At 49.8% G+C, this 21257-nt stretch overlaps 1 protein-coding gene across 2 annotated transcripts in view; it reads left to right on the top strand.

Annotated features, from left to right (window-relative positions):
* Window positions 1–14418, top strand: part of PLPP4 (phospholipid phosphatase 4) — a 117869-nt gene extending 103451 nt beyond the window's left edge. Inside the window, exons 6-7 of one of the 2 annotated variants that reach the window (XM_036080916.2) lie at window positions 3894–4064; window positions 13869–14418. In XM_036080916.2, the coding sequence (XP_035936809.1) occupies window positions 3894–4064; window positions 13869–14068 (371 nt within the window). In that variant the 3' untranslated portion in view covers window positions 14069–14418. The remainder of the gene's footprint in view (window positions 1–3893; window positions 4065–13868) is intronic. The other variant, XM_036080917.2, reaches the window with a different exon arrangement.
* The last annotated feature ends 6839 nt before the right edge of the window (window positions 14419–21257 follow it).

Below are 21257 nucleotides of genomic sequence, written 5' to 3'. Positions count from 1 at the left end.
CCACTGGCTTGACTGCTCTGCACTCAGTTCCATTTCTTAATCATGCTGGAAGCAGGGGCTGTGTCTAAGGGAAGAGGCAGACAGAATGAACAGGGTCTCACCTGTTCCACGTGAGCATAAAAGGTTTTTCAGCTCTGCAGGGCCTCCAGTGCACGTTTCTTTGAGAAGAGAATAGGGTGTTGCTTGGCTAGCCTTGGAAAGCCTTTCTTTAAAAACTTCCCTGCTTTCTTTTTCTCCCAGTTGAATGGGATCTGAGCCTTGGTGAGCCCCAGGATCTGAGAGCTGGACGGCTCCCGGGAGATTACATCCTGATCCCCAATCCCCAGCCTCACAGGAGGAGGCGGAAGAACAAAATGTGGGATCGTATGAATTCAGTGCGGTTTGGGAGAGCCTAGTTCTAATTCGGACAGTATTCGGGAAAGCAGGAATGCAAAGTGCCCATGGTGTCCAGGCCACAAGGCAGAGCCTCAGAAGCCCTTTGCCAGAGGACATTCTGCTGGCTCAACAGCTGTATAAATGTCACTGAGAAAGTGACAAGCATAAGGGCTGGCATGAATTTGGAGCCTGTCCTGTCACCTAGAGGAGTAAAGGCGCACAGTGCGGCTTTAAAAACATTGCCCAAAGGCCCAGTAGAATATGCAGAACGGCAGCTGCTGCTGGATGCCCTCAGGATCTAAGCCGGTGAAGCCAGCCTTTCAAAATGCCTTTTTGATTCCCCGCTCCTCTTCAAAGAAGCAGACGTTCCCACACTTTGGAGGGCTGCAGTGTGGGTCCCGGGGCATGACAGAGAGTACATTTTACCTGCTCTCCGAAGAATGAGTTGCTGCTGCCAAAGCCGGCCAAATGCGAGTTCTGGGGGGGGGACAAGGAGGTGATCTAGTGCAGTCTGAGGGTCTGGCCTTGAGCTACCCACCCCAGGTCTTGACCTTGGAGAGTTTTCAGCGGCCCCTTCCCTTGCCTGTCTTGTGCCTCGAGGCTCAGTGGCTTTGGCTGCCTGAGCTGGGACTTGTCTGTGTTAAAGTGTCCGAACCAATTTTTTTTTATGGGGACACAGACAAATTCCTGCTCCTCATCCACGCTGTGCTCATTGACTTCCTTTTTTTGTTGTTGTTCTTTTTTTCCCAAGAGATGCCAGTTGGCAACACTTAGGGCTGCCTCTCGGATTGAAATCTTGGAGACTTTCATCCATAACCCCACACAGCCCCAGGACAGTTCTTTTATGCTCCCACATTCAGTATAATTAGCCAGATAGACTTGCTAAGCTGTCTGGTTTGAGTGAATTCCATTACTCCTCCATAAGAATTCAGGATGAGGCCTGTACCCACCAGAGCCAACTGTCCAGCCTCCCCCTCCCATTCTGCTACCTCAGGGGAGGGTGTAAATGAATAGAAGAAGCAGAGCAACTCGGGTAAGGACAGGAAATTAAGAACCCATTGTGCTTGCTAGGATGGTGGCCAAATGGGGCCACTTTCAAATGCCCGTAAATCACTTAAAAACCTTCCATCATAGCAAAAATGTAGAACAGCCCTGAACAATGAAGCTCCTTACATATTCTTCTTTTAAACAGAATATTTAATATGTATTGGCACAGCTTTGTTGTTTATTTAAGTGCTAATCATTATTCAAAAATGTTTAAGTGCTTCATTTTTATTCCTGAGATAAACCTGATTTAATCTTCTGTTTAAAAAGGGGGAAAAAAAAAAAACACCCTCTTACCTTCTTTAACTTGGTTGTTGAAAGCTTTCTACTCTGGCATAAGTTTATGTTTGTACCTGGGGGATCTCTTTTAAGAAGACACATTATTGGGGCACCTGGGTGGCTCTGTCGGTTAAGCGTCTGACTCTTGATTTAGGCTCCGGTCAGGATCTCAGCGTCGTGGGATCCAACGCCGCGTCGGGCTCCACTCTGGGCGTGGAGCCTGCTTAAGATTCCCTCTCCCTCGCCCTTGTCCCTCCCCACCCCTACTTGCTCTCTCTGTCTCTATCTAAAAAAAAAAAAAAAAAGACACATTATCAGAGATAATTTGATAAAGCTGCAGTTTATTCATTTTTATGTGCTATAGCCATGATTATCTTGAACCTACAATTGGAGGTCCTGCTTTTTTCCCTTTAACATGGTACTGTGAGGATTGTCCGTAGCGCTGTGTGAGCACTGTGATTTTCATGGGTGCGTCATAGTCCCCTGAATGGAAATATCACAGTTTGCTACTCTGTGCCTCTGCATTCATCATCTTGCATTGTTCTATGACTATAAATAACTCGACCAGAATATCTTCTAGAGCTCTCCATGTTTTTGGATTATTTCCCTAAGGTAAAGAGGGTGATATATATATATATAGATAGATAGATAGATATAGATATAGATATAGATATAGATATATCATATATATGACATATATATCATATATATATCAATATATATATCATATATATCATATATATATATCTGATATATCATATATGTATCATATATATATATAAAGAGGATGATTGTGTTTTAGGCCAGGCCCTCAGACTGGAGAGTGTACACATGTCTCTCGTGGACCTTGCGAGATGCACAGTCTAACTCAGCAGGTCCGGGCAGCCTGACTTGCTGCATCTGTAACTAACTCAGGGATGCTGAGGCTGCTGGGTGGGCTGAGGCAGTCTCTCCAAGTCGCCGGTGGACTGGCCTGTGGAGTATTTGCAAGACCGGTATTACCAAGCCTCTGTGTGGGCGGGTTACCAAGGAGTCTGCCCCTCAGGAGTATTTTCTCACCAAGAGGAAAGCTTTGGTTAGGCTGGTGTCTAGAGAAGGCAGGGGGCTGTGGCTTCAACGAGTGTCAGAAGCTCAGTCCCGGCTGGTGTTAGAATCACTCGGGGAGCACACGCGTGTACACTCACACACCCACGTGTACATATGCGCACACACATATACTGTCCATAGACACACTCACACTCACACACACACACGCTCCAGACCAGTAGACCAGCACCAACAGAATGTACGGCAGCGAGACCTGGCTACCAGGATTTTGTAAAGCTTCCTAGGTTTTTCAGGTTTTCACCTTCCTACTCCATGGGTGACCAGGGTTGCAGACCATTCTAAACCCACAGAAGATCTGCTTTAAGTCCCACTGAGTTCCTGCTGTGTTTAAACTTGACCGCGTGAGAAGTCTGGGAATTACATATGCTGCACCCAACCTCCACACTTTCGACAATGGATTTAACATAGTCATGAGTTGTCTCTGCAATTCTAAAGATCAATAACCACAATTTTTAGGAGAAAACAAGGCATCTGTCACTGCCAACCTCTCCATCAAACTCATTCCTCCATAGTTGTGCTGGCCCCATCTTACTGAGCGCCCCCAAGCCCCGAATCTCTTCTTTCCCTCACTCTTCACATCTCAGCAGTCATCACAGTCTTATGTTCTGTACACACTTTTTTCTTATAGAACCCAACACATTATATTAAAATCCTCTCTACACATGGCTATGTCTTTCAACCAGACCTTGAGCCCCTTGTCACAGAGACCGCATCGATGCACTTTGTTATTCCCCACCTAGAGCAATGCCTGTGTAGCATGCAGTAGATACCCATTAATCATTGTGGAAGGAAGGAAGGAGGGAGGGAGGGAGGAAGGGAGGGAGGGAGGGAGGGAGGAAGGAAGGAAGGAAGGAAGGAAGGAAGGAAGGAAAAGGAAAGAGGGACAGAAGGAAGGAAGGAAGGAAGGAAGGAAATAGAATACATTTTGATCACACACAGCCTGGAAGGTCATTCTTGCCTAGACGGTGCCTGGTGCCCAAATGCCTTGGCCCTGGGGTGTGCGAGATGGTAGACAGGATGCCCAGGATGTGCTGTGTCCCTGCCACTTACCACCTGCTAGCGTAACACCTGCTGTTTCTCTTTGGCAGTTGCCTTTTCTGGCCTCGGCTTCACGACGTTCTACTTGGCGGGCAAGCTGCACTGCTTCACCGAGAGCGGGCGGGGGAAGAGTTGGCGGCTCTGTGCCGCCATCTTGCCCCTGTACTGCGCCATGATGATTGCCCTGTCCCGTATGTGTGACTACAAGCACCACTGGCAAGGTGAGTCCCGGCCCAGGGCCTGCCTAGTCCTCACAGTAGTCTGACACTCTCCTGCAGGGATGGGTATAGAAAGGTGCCTGTTCAGGGAGAACCAGGTGCCCACCTTCACACCAGAGTAGGCTGAAATAACAGCAGATACCGTTTTAAAGAAAACAAGCCTGTTCGTGTGAGCTCTGACCCCCATACTGCCCTTACTGGGGGTAGAATTGAAGCCCCTCCTCCTCCTCTGTGCTCAGGTCCCGGCAGGAAGGCAGACCCTTGGCCTCAGACCCAACTGTGATTTCCCTGCTAGATCACTTGCCTCAGTCTTCAGACTTGGTGCCAAGTGGTGTTTGGCTGCTTGCACATCTCACATCCGTCACACAAGGACATATTTCTCACCACAGATGCGCTTCCAAAGGACGGGGGCAGCCCAGGGATCAATGCCAGCAGCGTTCTTCTGAGCTGCTGCTAGGAGGCTGTTGTGAGGCTTACCTGTATGTATGACTCCTGGAGTATCTGAGAAAAGTGAAAATAGCACACAACAAATGAGGGACTGGAATAACACTACGCCACGCCATGTCCTCCGGCAGATAAGCTGCGGTCACGGCCTGCCTGAATGTCAAACAGCACCTGCCCCAGCAAACAGGGAGGAGAGACAGAAGTGATGCCCATGGGACATGAGACCTCCAGGAGCACAGGATGTAGGGCCATGTTTCGCACAGGGCGATCCTCAGATCACCTTGACCAGGCCACCCTGAGATAGGAGGCCAGCTCTGGGGGTGGGTCTGGAGTGGTGGCCAGGAGTCTGCATTAACATGCAAGTCGGTTATTTCTGATGAAGTCTGAGCAGCTTTGGGGAAGAGCTCCAGTGTGTCAACTTTAAGCAAACAGACTGAATTACATGTGCCCAAATCCAGTTTTCCTGGGATCCGAATGGCTTCCCACGATCAGCCCGTGGCCTGCCCCTCCTCTCGCTTGCCTGTTTCCTGCTGCCCCCATGCAGTTCCCCTCCTCCCCCCTTTTCTGTCTCCGAAGCCAGCTGCCTTGTGATCCTGCACACTTCTCACCTCTTCCCAGATGTTTATTCCAGTGGTAATGACATAGCAGATGAGGCCAGAGGTGAGGGGTGCTCCTAGCTGGGGACATATTCTCCCCATCTTTTCTGGCACCTCCTGCTCCTCCTCATACTTCTCCAGCTTCTCCTGCTCCTTCCCTGGCCTCAGCTCCACCCACCAGCCTCTTGGAACTCATGCTCTGGGCTTTATGAGTTCCTTTCTAGCAGGAGCTTTGAGCTTAGAGCCAGGGTTTCAGGGGAAAGAGAGACTGATGCGTGGTCTGGACAGGTGGGTGCGTCAAGTGCTGATCAGGGTCTTGAGGCCCTCCTAATGGGGGTGGTCACTAGAAGCCATAATGCTGAGCCCCGTGCCCTCCCTTGTGATCTACTTTTATCAATGACTTGGATGAAGTTCTGGATAACACAAAGCTCCATCACGGGAGGGAAGCAGGGGCAGAGTTGCTGAGCCAGAGGACCAAGGCATACCCACCACACCCGGGACTATTCTCCAGCAGAATCATTATCACCCAGGTGATGAGGGCATTTCCCCATGAAGAATATTACAAGCTGGCTGGTGTTTTATGGACTGCTTTTCATTTATCCCTTGTGAGCTGTAGGTTCTTCTTCTGAACTTGGGAACAATAATCCCCCAATATTTCACAGGCTGTTTTATAGACTGAATGAAATAATGGATCTGAATGTACTTTGTAAATGAAAACATATTACACCAACGCAAACTGGTATTGTTGTTGCTTCGTGCATTGTTTCTAGAGAAGGATGGGTTGTGTTTCCCAAACAACTGTTTTAGAGGCAGACATGTTTTTGGAACACGGTCTGTTTTTTAGCTGTGAGTCCCTGGTTTGCACTTTTATTCAGTCACTTGGGATTTGAGAAATGATGAAGGGTTTCATATTTGAGTAGAGTGTTGCTTTATCTTGGAAGGCTGGTGATCTCGTCCTGAAACCCTCAGACATGAGATTGGCCTCTCTTAAATACTTTTGACCCTGATTGATTTTTTACTCATTACCTTGCTGTGGCTGGCACATCACGAGAGGATGAAGAGTCACAGTCCCAGGCTTTCCGGAGGTGGCGGATGCATGACGCAGCTGGGGCGCTGAAGGCCTGCCGGCAGGGGGGCTCCGGCCCCGTCTCATCCAGCGGGCAGAGGAAGGAACTTGGAGCAGTAGAGGGAGAATATGAATGCTCTGTGGGGTGATAGGAAAGCAAAGCAAGAGACTTGATGTTCAGTGATATTTAGGGCCAGACTTGAGGTGTGGTAGACTCCCACAGGCAAAACCGAGTGTACGTGGGGTGTTACAGGTCTTTGACGTGGCCCAAGTACCAGTTCACCCGTGTCATCTATTCTGTTTATACCCCCAGAAGCAGCCAGGAGACGAGTGCGCCTTCTCCTTGGACTCTTTAATGGGCCCTGAAAGGAGTCTGGCTCATTTTGCCTGAATTCCCTTTTATGAGACCATCTGTCACTGTCTACACCAGTGGTCTCAACAGGGGGTGACTGGACCTCCAGGGGACATTTGGCACTATCTGCACATATCTTTTTGGTTTGTACAACTGAGGGGTGGTGGTATTGGTGGTTGCTCCTGGCACCTGGTGGGGAGAAGCCAGGGATGCTCCTAAACCTCTTACAATGTACAAGATAGCGCCTCCCTCACAACAAAGACCTACCCAGCCCCAGATGGCTACTGCTGAGGCTGAGAAAACCTGATCTAAGGTGTACCTCAGCGCCATCTTTTTTCCCCCTTATTACATGTTAAGAAGCAGCAGTGTTCAATGAGTGGGAAATTTTATTCATTGAACACTCACTCATTAAGGGAGTAGTCAGGGAGGCCTCCCAGGTTTCCAGCTTAGAGAAGGGATGGACAGTGTGGGTGGGTGTTTGAGGCAGGATGCGTGATGGAGATAAATAAGTTGTTTTTCTTCACAGACTGAGCTGTCCAATGACCATGGGCAGACGCCCCCCGTCATGATGAGAATCCATGCAGAGCCCCATAGGCATCAGCAAAACCCAGATCCCTCTCATTATAGACTTTAGTTAACAACATTAATATTATGAGATTTTTATGACTCCATTTCGATTTTGACTTACACAACTGCGTCTAATATAGAAGTACATCCAGTTACTCGATTATATATTCTTATCCAATAAATAGCCCATAATCCCAAATGCCTCCCTCTTTCCATTATCATGGTTATTTTCTGTTATCAACACCCTTCTTGTCTTTTCTGCCTTCCTAGCTCCACTCCAAACAGACAAGCCTGTTGTTTTATTAAGTGAAGAAAATGGAGAGCACAGGCCATGGCAGGAGGGGGCATGTGAAATATTTAGCAGGACTTCTGCAGAAATAAAGCCAGCTAGATGGGTCCTGAGTCTGTATGTGGCTGAGAGTCTCCATGTCTTTGTGACATGCCCGCTTTCAGGTCAACTGAAAGCTACAGAGTTTCATGGGTGATGCTAACTGCCAGGCCCAGCACCTCACAAAGAGGTTGCCCTTTGTGATTAGCCATGTGTTTTCAAGAGTTAAAACTTGTGGAATTTCCCATCTAAGAAAAGCGTATGTGGAGAAAAATGTTCTTACTGAACTCACGTCTCCCTCAACTCATAGACTTGTGTGTTTATGATTTCTAGTCAGTGAAGAATTACGGGAGTGGCAGGAATGTATTATTTGTTATATGAGTGGACATAATCGTGAGGTCGTTCTGGTCCTCAAATTCCTATATCTGGATCCAGGCTTTCCTCATGTGACTCCACCTTTGGAGGTAATCTTCCAACCAACACTGGTTTCTATAATCATAATGTCATTTTAAGCAGCTCTGGGTGCTTGTGTGGGTTTTCTCTCTAAGAAAGAGCATCTCCCTCTGAATGTAATAACAGAAAAATGGGTCTCAAGGGAGGAAACGGTCCTTCATTCCCACCCAGCCCAAGCTTAGAAAGCATCCATGGCGGTCACAGACGCCATATTTGACTGGGCTGAAGTGTTCAAGGGGGCTGGCACTGCCTTCGCCATGTTTCCCTGACTGGGCTGTGAAAGGGTTTGTGATTTGAAATGAATTTTCGTGTAGTTACCAGACTTCAGGAGATTATCAGCCCTGCAGATGTGGTGGTTGGGGGCAGGGGACACTTTGCTGATGGTTCATGTGCCACAGTAAAGAGCCAGGAAGAGGCTGCTACCCCTGCCCCTCTACACACACACACACACACACACACACACAAACACAAAGTTGAGGGACACACTCTGTTAACCAGGTGTTTCCTCGGGCTGTCAGAAGCAGTCTCTAGATTTTCTGAGCAAAGTGAGTTGAAAAGGAGCCCTTGGAACTATATTACTGTTCCTACCGGAATCCCACCAGCCTTGAGTAAAACAGAAACATTGATATTCTCCCACGGATATTCTTGGTCTGGGGTGAGCTGATTCCAACTCACTTTCCCTCCACCGGCGGCTGCCCTCTGTAGCAGGGTCTGTATTCACGTTCATTATCAGCTGCCGAACGTTGCTCAGGGTCCGGGAGCCTCTCAGCCTCGATGACTTACGAGTCCGCCCACCTCTGCCTTCCTACCTTAGGCACCCCCACAGGAGGGCTGGGGCTGTCTGCAGCATCCCCATGCCCTGCCTCCTCCCTCAGAACCCACTGGATGGTGCTCTGGGCCGGGCCAAAGAGAGCATGAGTCAGGCCCTCTGGCCTCTCTGCCTCTAGGTTAGCCCTGGTCTTCCCCTGGTGCTAAGTTCCCAGGGAAGATGGATGTTGGCTGCTCACAAGGCTCATTGATGACCAGCTGACTTCACGTCACTCCCATCCTTCTCTCCTCTACCTTCTCTCATTTTCTCTGGTTTCTCTTGCGGGCTCTCTGTTCAAAATATTTCCAGAATCCGACTCTCTCTGTAGGTGTGCCTCATTCCCTTCCCCCTCCTAACTTTGGCCCAAGTGTTACGTTCTGGGTGAGGACGTCTTGTGATGACCACTCTTGGAACTGCAGCCCTTCTTCCGCGCTCCCTATCGCTCTCATCTTGCTCATGCATCACCGTCTAACGGACCGAGTGGTTTATGGTGTATTGATTACTGTCTGTCCTTATCCACTAGAACAGAAGTCTGCAAACTTTTTCTGTAAAGGGTCAGACAGTAAATATCTTAGGCTCTGTGGGGGCTCTGCAGTCTCTGTTGCACTCCCGGATTTGGCTGTAGTAATGTGGAAACAGCTATGGACAATATGGAACGAAATAGTTCGCGCAGTTCGTAGTTGGGGAACTGCACTAGACTCCAATCTCCATGCGGGCAGGGATTTTCGTCTCTTGTTGGCAGGGCACATCGTAGGTGCTTGTGTTAGTTACCTCAGACTCTATAACAAAGTTCCACAGACCCAGTGGCTTAGAACAATAGAAATTGTCTCACAGTCCTGGAGGCTAGAAGTCCGAAATCAAGGTGTGAGAAGGGCCACACTTCCTCTGACACCTGTAGGGAAAAGATCCTCCTGGGCCTCTTCCAGCTTCTAGTTGCCCCAGATGTTCCTTGGCTTATGGCACCATCACTCCAATCTCTGCCTCCAGTGTTTTCCTTGTGTTTCTTCACATCATCGTCCCTCTGTGGGTGTGTCTCCAGTCATATGAGGTGAGAGCCCACCCTCATGACCTCATTTTAACTTGATGACCCCCGTACACTCTGTATCCAAAGGAGGCCAAATTCTGAAGTACTGGGGTAGGACTTCAACTTACCTTTTTTGCAGGGTGGGGGGACACAATTCAACTCCTAACAGTGCCCAATAAATGTGTTGAATGAGTGAATGAATGAATGAGTCTTACTAAATCATGTTTCTTTCTTACTACTATCATCTTTTTCTTCACACTGGTTTTATTAAAATTTTTTGGGGAGGGTTATTAAAATTAACCTTTCCTCTGCAAGTTCTTTCCCTTTAAAAATGAACAAAAAAAATTAGACTTTAAACATTCATTCAGTCCTTTTGTCTCTCGTGCCTGTGTCCCAGGCATATTCTCCCCTGGATGTGTGGTGTTGAAGAAGACAGACATGGCGGCCGCCCTTCCAGCTCCCAGTACACCAGATAGATCATGTATCCTCTGTGCTATGGAAGTTCTTTCATAGAAACTCAAAGTTACAAAAACAGAAAGCTTCACTAGTAGTAGAATGAAAGGAACAGAAACAATCATGTGGGGTTTTTGAGTTTGTCAGAGCTGATTTTTACCGTAGAGTCCTGGGTCATAGAGCCCAAGGGATACAAGTTCCCAAGTTAGGCCAGCTCAGTGATATTGGATGTTGCCATGGTGACAGAGAGGGATGTATTCCCCCAGGGGACTTGACAGCATATCTCCAGAAGATGTGCTTGTTTGTACCACGGCAGGTGAGCATGGCCAGTACGTACCTGCACTTCCGTATTCCAGAGCCGGTGAGATCCTCTCCTGTCCTTTGACCTCATGAGAAGGGGGTGGGGGTCCCGCCCATTTTATAAATAAGATTCAAATTCAGGTTGCCTGATTCAAAGTCTCCCTCTTTCTACTACCATTGGAGCCCATCTAGTGTTGTTTCCCTCCCCCTACTTTGTTGAGGTATAATTCGTAACTTAGAATTCATCCCTTTTAAGGTGCACAATTCAGTGGTTTTTAGTATATTCAGAGTTGTGCCAACCATTATCACTAATTCCAGGAAATTTTCTTCACCCCAAAAAGAAACTCCAACCCCAGCCCCTGGCAACCACTAATCTTTCTTTCTTTCTCCACGGATTTCCTTATTCTGGGCACTGCATATACATGCGATCACACAGTGTAGGGCTTTTTGTGGTTGGTGTTGTCGATGCTTTAGTGCATCTCAGTTCACCAAACATTTACTGAGTAATAACTGCTGGGCTCTGGAAAACGAAGTTGAGGAAGGCTATTAAGGGGGGTCAGCACTGAGTGGTAGGTATGGGCGAAGAAGTGTGCACAGACAGTCTCCCCGAAAGCCAGCAGGGTCTCTGGTCCATGCTGAGGCTTCCACAGAGCTTGAGGGTACATGGACTACCTGATGGTCAACTCCTATCCTATAGAATCATAAAGACACCAGCCCTCTGGTAAAAGATGGTCCTTCCTGGGTGCCTGGGTGGCTCAGATGGTTAAGCGTCTGCCTTTGGTTCAGGTCATGATCCCAGGGTCCTGGGATCGAGTCCCACATCGGGATCCCTGCTCAGCGGGGAGCCTGCCTCTCTCTCTCTCTCTCTCTCTCTCTGTCTCTTATGAATAAATAAATAAAATCTTAAAAAAAAAAAAAAAAAAAAGAGGGTCCTTCCTTCCGCTTCCCAAATTTGCCAAGCCCCTTCCTTCTTTCCTCTGCCTGGAAGACTGCAGGTGTCCCCCCTGTCTCCACTTCCCACTTCCCCTGGCTCACCCCTGCTTATCCTGCACGGCTGGCCTGGGGGGGGCTCGTCCTCCGTGAACCTTGCCTGGTCCGACCGGACTAGCCCAGGCTACTCCACTAGGTGGTCTCTCAGACCCATGCTTCTCCTTCGTGGCGTGTACCACGGCTGGGGCTCACTGATAAGGCTGTCATTAGTGTCCTTCTGGCCCCTGAGGACTGTGAGGTCTGTTTTGTTCAGCCTTGTGCCCTAGAGCCAGACGTCCTGCTGGGCACCTGATACCCATGTGGAACACAGACGTGGGTGGAATGGAATGGCACTGATGCTGAGTGAGGAGACTCCCCAGTATCTTGTACTTCAGGGACACCGAGATCCGTTTATTCCCCTTTTGAACCCTCCAGTCCCATGCTGCCATATTTAGGGTAAAGTCAATCCCAAGCGTTTTTTCCCTTAATAAAGGCCTGCCTGTCTCCTGCCTGCTCTTCTGTCAGCACAGGCCCGACAGGATGTGAGTATGATTTCATCAAAATAACAATAACCCACTTGAGGCACTTGATGACTGTCTCTCTCATAAAGTAAGTCATTTTTTGGATCTTGTTCTCCACCTTTGTAATAAAGCCCCACATGACTTTGCTGAGAAGGTGGCTTGCCTGGACCTTGCATTGCCCTTGTTATTTCTGGTGACGCTGGTGGACCTGTGATACTACGTTCCCCTCTTTCCGTTCAGTGGAAAACAGCATGGGCAGGACTCGCCTTGCCCTCGGATGCTGCCCCATCAGTAAGCCTGGAGAACATTTGCTCAGGACGATTCGATGTCCTGTGGTCAGTGGTGCACCTGATAAGATGCTGTACCCCAGAAAATTGCCAGCCGAAGGACATTATTTGTAGGTTTTGCTCTTTGGTCTGTTCAGTAAGTCAGTGGCTCAGATGCAGATGTCATGGATCATTTCAGACTCTAATAAAAAATCATGCCCCATGGGGCTGTTCCCTGGGGTTAGAGAACAAAACAACAGTGCAACTCTCCGACCTTGAACCCTTGAGTCCTGGCACGTTTTTATAGGCTGCTGGCCACAGGCGATGTGAAGAGCTTCTCCTTTTAAGGAACTCGATTTAATCCCGTTAATTATGCCTTGTCTTATTTTATTTTTCCCTCCCTTCCCCTATGATCCCCTGTTTTGTTTCTTAAATTCCACGTATGAGTGAAATCATATGAAATCAGAGAGGGAGACAAACCATAAGAGACTCTTAACTCTAAGGAACAAACTGAGGGCTGCTGGAGGGGAGGTGGGGGGGGGATGGGGTAGCTGGGTGACGGGCATTAAGGAAGGCACTTGATGGAATGAGCACTGGGTGTTATCTGCACCTGATGAATCCCTGAACTCTACCTCTGAAACTAATAATACACTATATGTTAATTAATTGAATTTAAATAAAATAAAATTTAAAAAAGAAGAAAAAAAACTATGCCTTGCAACCCCACTCAGGAATTCATGATGCTATTTGCCTCTAAGAGGTATATGGAATCCAACAAGATTGGAGATTGACAGTTCAGCATGATAGCAACCTTCAAAAGAGTCCTGAATTTCTTTTGTTAGGGGAGGTTTTCCATTGTGCTAGAATCTTCCTGGCAAGAATAATGCATAGACACAGTTGAAAGCGCCAACATGCACATATACATGCACATACAAAATGAGGGTTGTTGGGGCGGGCTGCTTTCATGGGGTCTCTGTTGGGCATCAGCTGAATGCCTTCTTGGGCAAGGGGCTGCCCCCCCACCCCCGGTGGAGAGAGCTGTTCTGCCTGCAGATGCCCCCCTCTGCCCCCCCAACTTGATGAGATGTTGGAGGGATTGGGATTCTCAGAGCAGAGATCTGTTGAGTTGCCAATCCTGGTGTACAATAAAATGTTTTCTTTACTTTGTGACTCCAAAGTGTATTTCTTCCCTGGGAAATCACTTACGAGGCAGACACCGCACACCCGATGAGTTTCAGTAGCTCCCCAGCAGAACTGCAGGCCTCCAGCGGGAACTTGCTGAAGAATAAGAAATCACAGCCCCGCACCAGGGTATCTAGATCCTATAGAGATGGCTGGACTTCTTCCAGATTCTAGAAGAGATTTTAAAATTCAAGAATGCAAATCTGAGTTCATGTGATGCTCAGGTACATATTAAAGACTTAAGAGCAAATCAAGGAAACATGTTCAAGGGATCTTTTAGTCCCAGAAATGAAAAGATCTGCAGAGGCTGCCAAGATCTATACCTCCAGCGTGGTTTCTCTTTCCTTTAGTCTCTCAAGGGGGTCCAGCAAGCAGACCACTGACTGCAGTAGGTGAGAAGAGTGCTTTCTAGAAAATGTAACCGGCCACATTTGAACGCGTCGTAACACATTTCTCCCATTTTGCTCTTTCTGCCTAGATTCTTTTGTTGGTGGAGTCATTGGCCTCATTTTTGCATATATCTGCTACAGACAGCACTACCCTCCTTTGGCCAACACAGCTTGTCACAAACCCTACGTCAGCCTCCGGGTCCCGACGTCGCTGAAGAAAGACGAGCGGCCCCCAGCTGACAGTGTGCCCAGCATGCCCCTGGAAGGTGTCACCGAAGGCCCTGTATGACTAGGGCCTCAGGAGCATGGACGTGGAGCCCAGGGCACGCTCTTCCACCCCGGCATCGTAACACAGTAGAAGAGGTTTTCTGTAGTGTGTTTCTCATCCGTTGTTTCTCAAAGTTATCCTTCTGCTTCCATTTTGCTGGTGGTAGTCCTGCTACTTTAAATGTGTCTTCTCAACTTTGTTGAATTTGCAAAGGAAGGACGCAGGACGAATCTCGGAGAGACGTATGGAAGGAAGCCGCAAGGACAGGGCGGGTGTAACTTGGTCCGTTCCTTTACCTGAAATGTTCACTGTTAACAGCCACCGTCCTATGTTTTCATGGTCGTAAAACATAATAAAACCTCCCACCTGGTGTTGGCTGTCCGGGGCAGCAAGAGTCCTTCAGAGACGTGGGGTGTGTCACAGCCGAGGCCGGGGTGGGGAGCGGGTCCAAAGCCAGCTCTGGCCGTAGATCATTCCAGGTGCTGAGCTTTGGAAGCTTTCCGAAAGGTCAGCTTACCAGGGCATATGCCCCTGAAATGGAGCTGAAGTTTGAGGCTACTGCCTTAGTATTTCCAGGGTTTTTGAATCATTGGATTTAGAAGGAAATGAGACGAATGAGTGCACACAGAGGCTTTCACCAAATACACTGAAAACAAAGAAGCCTGAGGGCCAGGATGGAGAGGAGGTCTCTGCGGTTGTCTCCTGGCCGGGGGGCACCGTATTCTTCCCAGGGAATGGCTGGGTGGCCTCTGGCAGTAAGCAGCAGCTTCCGGGGAGGAGTTTTGCCCTCTAGGACCTGAGTTTTGCAGGACTCTGCTAGAAGTCGTCGTCTTCGAACAGTGGCGCCTTCCGTCTCCGGTCTGGCGGGTGGCGTTTCAGCGTGGTAGCAGGGCTCTGGTAGAAAGTACAGGAACAGAATCAGGAATGCCCTGTTCTGGCTCAGCCGGTCGAGAGCCCTCGTCAGCCTGAGAGCAGAGCACACTGCTTGCTCCTTGGCCACTTTGTTCTTTTCAAGGCAGTGAGCCTTCCCTCTATTTGGTTCTGAGCAGACACACACGTGGTTCTCCGGGTCCCTGGGCCTGCTGTGAAGGGCAGGGGGGCGTTTTGTGTCACCTTGCAGCAGCTGCTGTCATAGTCTCCGGAAAGACTCACGCAGCTGTACAAATTGTCTGCCTGAGTAGCTCTGGGCTGGGGGCGCCAGTGAGAACCACCAGGATATTTCTGATCAGCTGTCTACACTGTGGGAGCTCAGCCCTGGAGTGCACACACCACCTTGTGAAGACCTTTTACAAGTGAGCCCCTGTGCTCACCCCTCTCTGGCTGCAGTCCTTCCAAACCGGGCTCAGTGCAGAGCTGTGGGGAGACCCTCCCCCTGTGGGGTGGGGGGACGGAGGGCTTGAGTTGGCTTTCATCCAAAGTCAGACTCTTGATTTCTAAAAATTACAGCAGTAACACCCATAAGCAACTTTGAAAACAGATGTGATATACTTCAGAAGCTAAATCATAGCCATTTATAAGACATAATTTTAAAATCCAGAGCTAAAATTCATATAAAACTAGAAAATTAAATATTCTGATTCAACTAAACATTTATAATTTTCACAAATAGTCAAATATAAAAATGCAGGAAAAGGATCCTTTGCTACTATTTCAACAACAACAACAACAAAAAACCCAAAATCAAAACCACCCGCTGTAGTTCAAATACTTCTTTGATTCTGTACTTACCAGAGCTCTGCTTAGCAAGCAGGACAAAAGTGAGAGTTACAATTCATTACTGAGGACTTAAAATTCTGGGCCATGAAACGTAAATTTAATATAAATACTTATATTTACAGATCAATGAAGGGATTCTGAAAAGTAAAAAAGAACAGCATTATTAATGCTGATAATTGAATGGAAAGTCCTACTCCACGGGCCATGTCAAAGCTTTCGTTAAATTATAAAGTGACAAAGGACACCATAACATGAAGCTATGGCAGGATTCTTAGGGGCCATAATTCATTGGGTCATTTCACAGAAGAGGAGTGTTTTCGTGGATCCATATATGTTAATTTCGTGCTCCCCTAACGTGAAGGCAAAGTAACACCATAATGCACTAACGAAATGGCAGTGAATGGTGGCATTTCTGCCTGCCCCGATCTCTTCTGGACATGAGGGGTTACTAATGCAGGCTCACTGGCCAAGCAGGTGGCACCCTGGTAGCTGTGGTCCGAGAGATGCTTCTTCCTTCACTGAGTGAACCTGCTCAGATCAAATCAGAGATCAGCAGGCACAGGTCAGATACCTGGAGGGACTAGGGGAGGAATGACCTGAGGGAGCAGGTCAGGATGTCGGGAGTGGTGGGAGGCTTGCACAACGAAAGAGCACGCGCCCCAGGTAAAAGGCGCTGGCTCTCTTTAGTTCCAGGTTGCTGCCAGGTAGGAAGACAAGCCCAGAGTTGCCAGATCTTCTGATTTTTCAAGAGAAGTCAAGAATCTGCATTCTCATATAAAAATGCTTGATTTTACATCAGATAGCTATTTCCACTGAGATGCTTTAGGATGCATGTAATAAAAAACCCAGTTGATAGCAGCTTGACCAGTAGGGGTTTATTAAATTTATAAAAGAAATTGAGAAGTAGGTGGCCTCAAAGGCCCCCAGCCATTTCCATCCTCTTACTCTACCATCTTCAGTATGCCAGTGATATTCCCCTCATGATCACAAGGTGGCTGCAGTATCCCCAGGAATCACATCTTCATTCAATCCTGCTCAGACGCAGGAAGAAAGGAACCCAGTCATGTGATAAGATAAATGTACTCATGAGTCTCTCTTTATAAGGAAGTGTTTCCCAGCATCCCTGAGAAAAATTCCGTTAGCTTACACTGGCCAGAACTGTGTCACATGACAATCCCTGGATGTAAGGGGAGCTTGGAAGGGAGAGTATTAAAGCCCTGACATACGATCCCTCCACTGATGGCTGTTGCCACCAATAGGCAGTGATCCAGTTTATCCTCTTAGGGAGCCCGGATCCTCACTCTACGAAGCTTGAATTAATATTACAGTAAATTTCACTGTTGGTTTTTATAAGAATTCATATGTCCTAGAGGTGCTCACAGTAAGTCATATGTTGCCGCAGTGGGAAAGGAGGACCAACCTGCCGCAAAGGCAGCATCGGGTTGGTGGGGAGTGAGAGACGTGTGGCCCCCCGCCCTCTCCCCCCCGCCCCAGGAAGGGAGAGGAATCAGAAAGGGGCAGGGAGCACGTGGGATTATTAGAGAAAAGCATGGAATTAGAAAAAGCCACAGAAAGACTCAAAGGCTCGGGAGCTTCTTAAGGATTGCACAGTGTTCTGGTTCACGTGGAAACAACTCTGGCAAAATAGTGCTCGTACCTGTGTGCCAGGTGCAAAGGATAACCTTGAGCTAGAGAGGGGGATGTGTCTGCAGAGAGGGCAGCACTGGCTTCAGTGAAAGGGGAGTTTCGTGAAGTGGGCAGCCCAGCCTTATGTTAAAATGAGAGTCAGACCCCCTTTACTATGCATTTGTACGCCCCCCCCCCCCGCCAGCTCCTTCCTGCCCCCCCACCACACACTGGAGATTGTCTGAAGGTGCAGTGTTTTCATAGGCCTCACCTGGGCCTGCTGCTGCCTGAAACAGACTTCAGAGAACATTCTGAGCTTCAGCTGGCCATCCTGGCCTGCCACGTTACCCTACATCTGCACCTGGACCCAAGAAGGACACCTGGACTCATGGCTCGCTGCTGACAGCTCAGAGGGGAAATTTAAACTGAAGAGGGGTCGCCTTTTGAGGCTGACTTGAACAGGTGCCCGCACAACACTGTATTAAGTTCCACACACATAACAGGTAAGAGTCGGCTCTGGGCTGTGCTTGGGTTCAAGTCTAGCTCAAACACCTCTGCGAACAGGTCACAAACCCCTTTAAAGACTCAGTGTCCTCATGGGTAAGATCGGGTTTTTGTGAGGATTAAATGAGGAAAGCATGTACAGGAAGTGCTTACTTAGTGCAGGGCTTGGTACATAGTAGGTGCTCAATAAGTGTTGGTTGCTGTTGTCCAGTGTGGGCTGTCACTGTTGTGTGAAGCGTGGGATGTTCCACATGAGTGGATTTTCCTGAAAAATAGCATCAGATGTCCTTCTCACACGGTGACCATTTTTGTTTAAAATCTTGCTCAATGAATTCTACACCCTGAACTCTCCTCGCCCAGAGGTTGCTCCCTAGAATATGACCTTTGCTTGAAGAACCTAATGCCATGATTTTGAAGAGCACTTGAATACTGTATAATGGGTAATAACGGGGTCATTCATACAATTTCTACCACTCTATAGATGAGCAAACTGGGGATCAGAGAAGGCAAACCATCTGCCAAAGGTCACACAGCTTGCAAAGGGAAGACCTTGGCATCCATGCCTGTGTGACGGCAGAGCTGGGCTCCTTGTGGCGCTGCTGAAGCATGGACAGTGCTGTATCTGTGCTGTGGGCAGGAGGAAGGGCCAGGCTCCTGGGGACCGGACGCCTCAGATTCCAGGAGAAGCAGAGAAAGCAGAGATGGCCTGGAGGCCACAGGAGGCCCTGAGGGCTGGGCTAGCAAGTGCTTTCTTTCCCCAGGAGCCTCCAAGTTGCCAAATGGACTTCCAGAGCGGCCGGCCATAGGCGGATGACCAGAGAGAGGCAGGGAAGCAGGTTCTCAGGGGAAGGGGTGTCTCACTACCCAAAGAGCTGAGCCAGGATTCCTCAGCACAGAAGTTGGGGGTCTTGTCCAGCCTAAAATCTGCACTCAGGGAAGTCCATCCAGCTGGTGACGTCTGCGCACCACTGTGACTGGGGTGTCCTGCTTCCTCCCTCACGAGATGATCCCTTTCCACCATGACTGCTCCTCAGACAAGCCTGACCTGCTTTCCTTGTGTCTCTGGCCGCTGACCACCCTTGTAGGGCAGGACAGCCATCAAGGCCCGGAGGGAAACTCCGACTCTGGGTGGGGGTGGGGGTGGTCCTGGAGGGCTCAGTGCCAGGTGACCAGGGGCCACGGGCTCAGGGGGTGGGCCAGGAGGGGCTTGAGACAACGGCTGCAGGAGAACCCTTGGAGCGGAGGGAGTGAAGAGTAACAGTATCCCTGGCTCCCACTCCCCGAGCGCTCACTGTGTCCAGGGCTGCCCCGGGCGGCCCCCGCGTTCTCGCAGCCGCATGCAGGGCAGCTTTGTGGGAGACGCTCCGTTGCCACCCCGGTGTGCTGGTGGGGAAAGGGAGGCCCAGAGAGGTTCTGAAACCTGAGCTGTATCACACGGCGAGGGAGGATTTGAACCCAGCAGTCTCCGCCAGAGCCGGCACGTGTCCTCACTACACACACTTGTGGCCTGTGGCAAATCTGCTTGTCCCCCCACCCCACCCCACCCCCGCCTGGCCAGTCCACGCTCCAGCCTCCCCAGTGTCCCCATCAGCGGCCCCCATGCGGGTGCGTGTCAGAACAGGGAGGGCTGACGTTGTTGTCCATCCGAATGTTTAGCTTCCAGAACACCGCTGAGCTCCACCTCTCTTCTGCGGTCTCCTCCTCTCAGGCTCCCTTGGAGCGGAGGCTGGAGTGTGGCTTCTCGGTCACTGTCACGGAGGTTCGGGAGGGAGCAGGGTAAACACAGAGGCTCAGCTGCTCTGTGTCACGGCCACTGCCGCTTTACTTCGGCAGCAGCTTTATGACGGGTCCCTCCTCTGCAGACTGTGTGCCCCGAGGGTGACGGCCTCTGACTGCTCTGTGTCCCCAGCTCTAGAACGCACCCGGCATGGAGTAGAGGCTCAGGGGGAGTTTGCTGAATGAACGAACAGTGCGAAACAAAATAGGGCCCCCTTCCTTCACTGTGTCGCCTTCTTCACGTTTTGCAGTCCATTAGAACCTCATCAATAGACTTTTGTTCCAGAAGCAGCACATGTTCCTAGGACAATGATATGCAGGGGAAGAGGAAGCTGGGAAATCACTAGGGGATGGAAATTTGGGGAGAAGTGGGGGCCGGGGGGACAAACAGCCCAAGCTGAGGATCCAGGCTGGGGTCAGAGGAGCCAGGAGAGAGCTTTCCAGGCTACAGCTAACTGGCCCTGGCCCGAGGGCCTCCCAGCCCACTGGGCACTGTCTCTACTCTTGGAGCACAGCTGGGCAGGGCAGGCCTCAGGTGACCCAGGGCTTGAGACCCTGCGGGAGGGAAAACAAATACCTGGGCAACCATCCTGGTCATCCACCCAGGGAAGAGGCCGAGATCCTGTCTTGCATGCCCTGAGGGGCCCCTCTCTGGGCTCCATTCCCCCATTTCCAGCCTCAGCTTACTCCCAGCCTCGCATCCGGATTTCCTGGGGCCTAAGTCGTAGGCTCAGGCTGGGCTGTTGTACCCTAGTCTCACCCTCAGGGCTCACTGATGGCCCCTTGGGGCAGATGCCCATCTCCAGAAGAACCAGTGTCCCCTACAGGTAGCCTGTGTGTTCTCAGCAGGTGGCCTGAGCACCAGGCATGGGGAAATGACTCGGCGTATCTGGACCAGAGAGGCACTGGGGGTTCGAAGCTTGCCCAGCCCACCTGCTTCAGGTAAAGACAGCCTGAGTCTGATCTCTGGTTCAACTGTAGATGGTGGCGTGACAGGGGTGTAGAGGGACAGGGGCCACTGTTCCCTTTTCCCAGGTCCTCATGTTACCTGCACATGGGGTGCAGGTGGGTGGAGATGGTTTCTCTGTTCATCTGATTACCGATCGCTAGGTGTTACCCCAGAGCTCCTGAATTACAGTATGCGGTGAACCCTCACCTGTGAGTGATCCTCAGGTGCCTCCAGCTGAAGCCCCTGCTTCTGTCTCCTTTCCCCCTGATGGACAGAGTGGAGAGGAGACTAGCCGATGGGGCTGTTCTTGGGGTGTCCTCCACCCCGGGAGGGAGGGGTCTCAGAAATGAGGATGTTTGATGTGGGGTTGGTATTTCGCAGTCCGTGCTGTGTGCTCGTGCTGTGGGGCCACTCTCAGCTCGCCTGCCTCAGCCAGACCCCCAGACATTGCCCTACTGGTTTCTTTCCTCCCATTCCCCTCGTCAGATCCTTCAGCCACTCTTCTTTGGACCTACCCTCAAAGTACACCCCACATCCACTCCTCCCCGCCTGCACTGTTGCCACCTTAGTGCAAGCTGCTCTCTCCTAAACTGTGGTGATGCCCCCCTGTTGTCACGTTCCCCTCCGTCCCCAGTCCAC

The sequence above is a fragment of the Halichoerus grypus genome, chromosome 7 (assembly GCF_964656455.1).
Source record: "Halichoerus grypus chromosome 7, mHalGry1.hap1.1, whole genome shotgun sequence".
Classification (NCBI taxonomy): Eukaryota; Metazoa; Chordata; class Mammalia; order Carnivora; family Phocidae; genus Halichoerus; species Halichoerus grypus.
The sequence above is the reverse complement of the archived record's forward strand: the minus strand, read 5'-3'. Positions and strand labels throughout refer to the sequence as shown.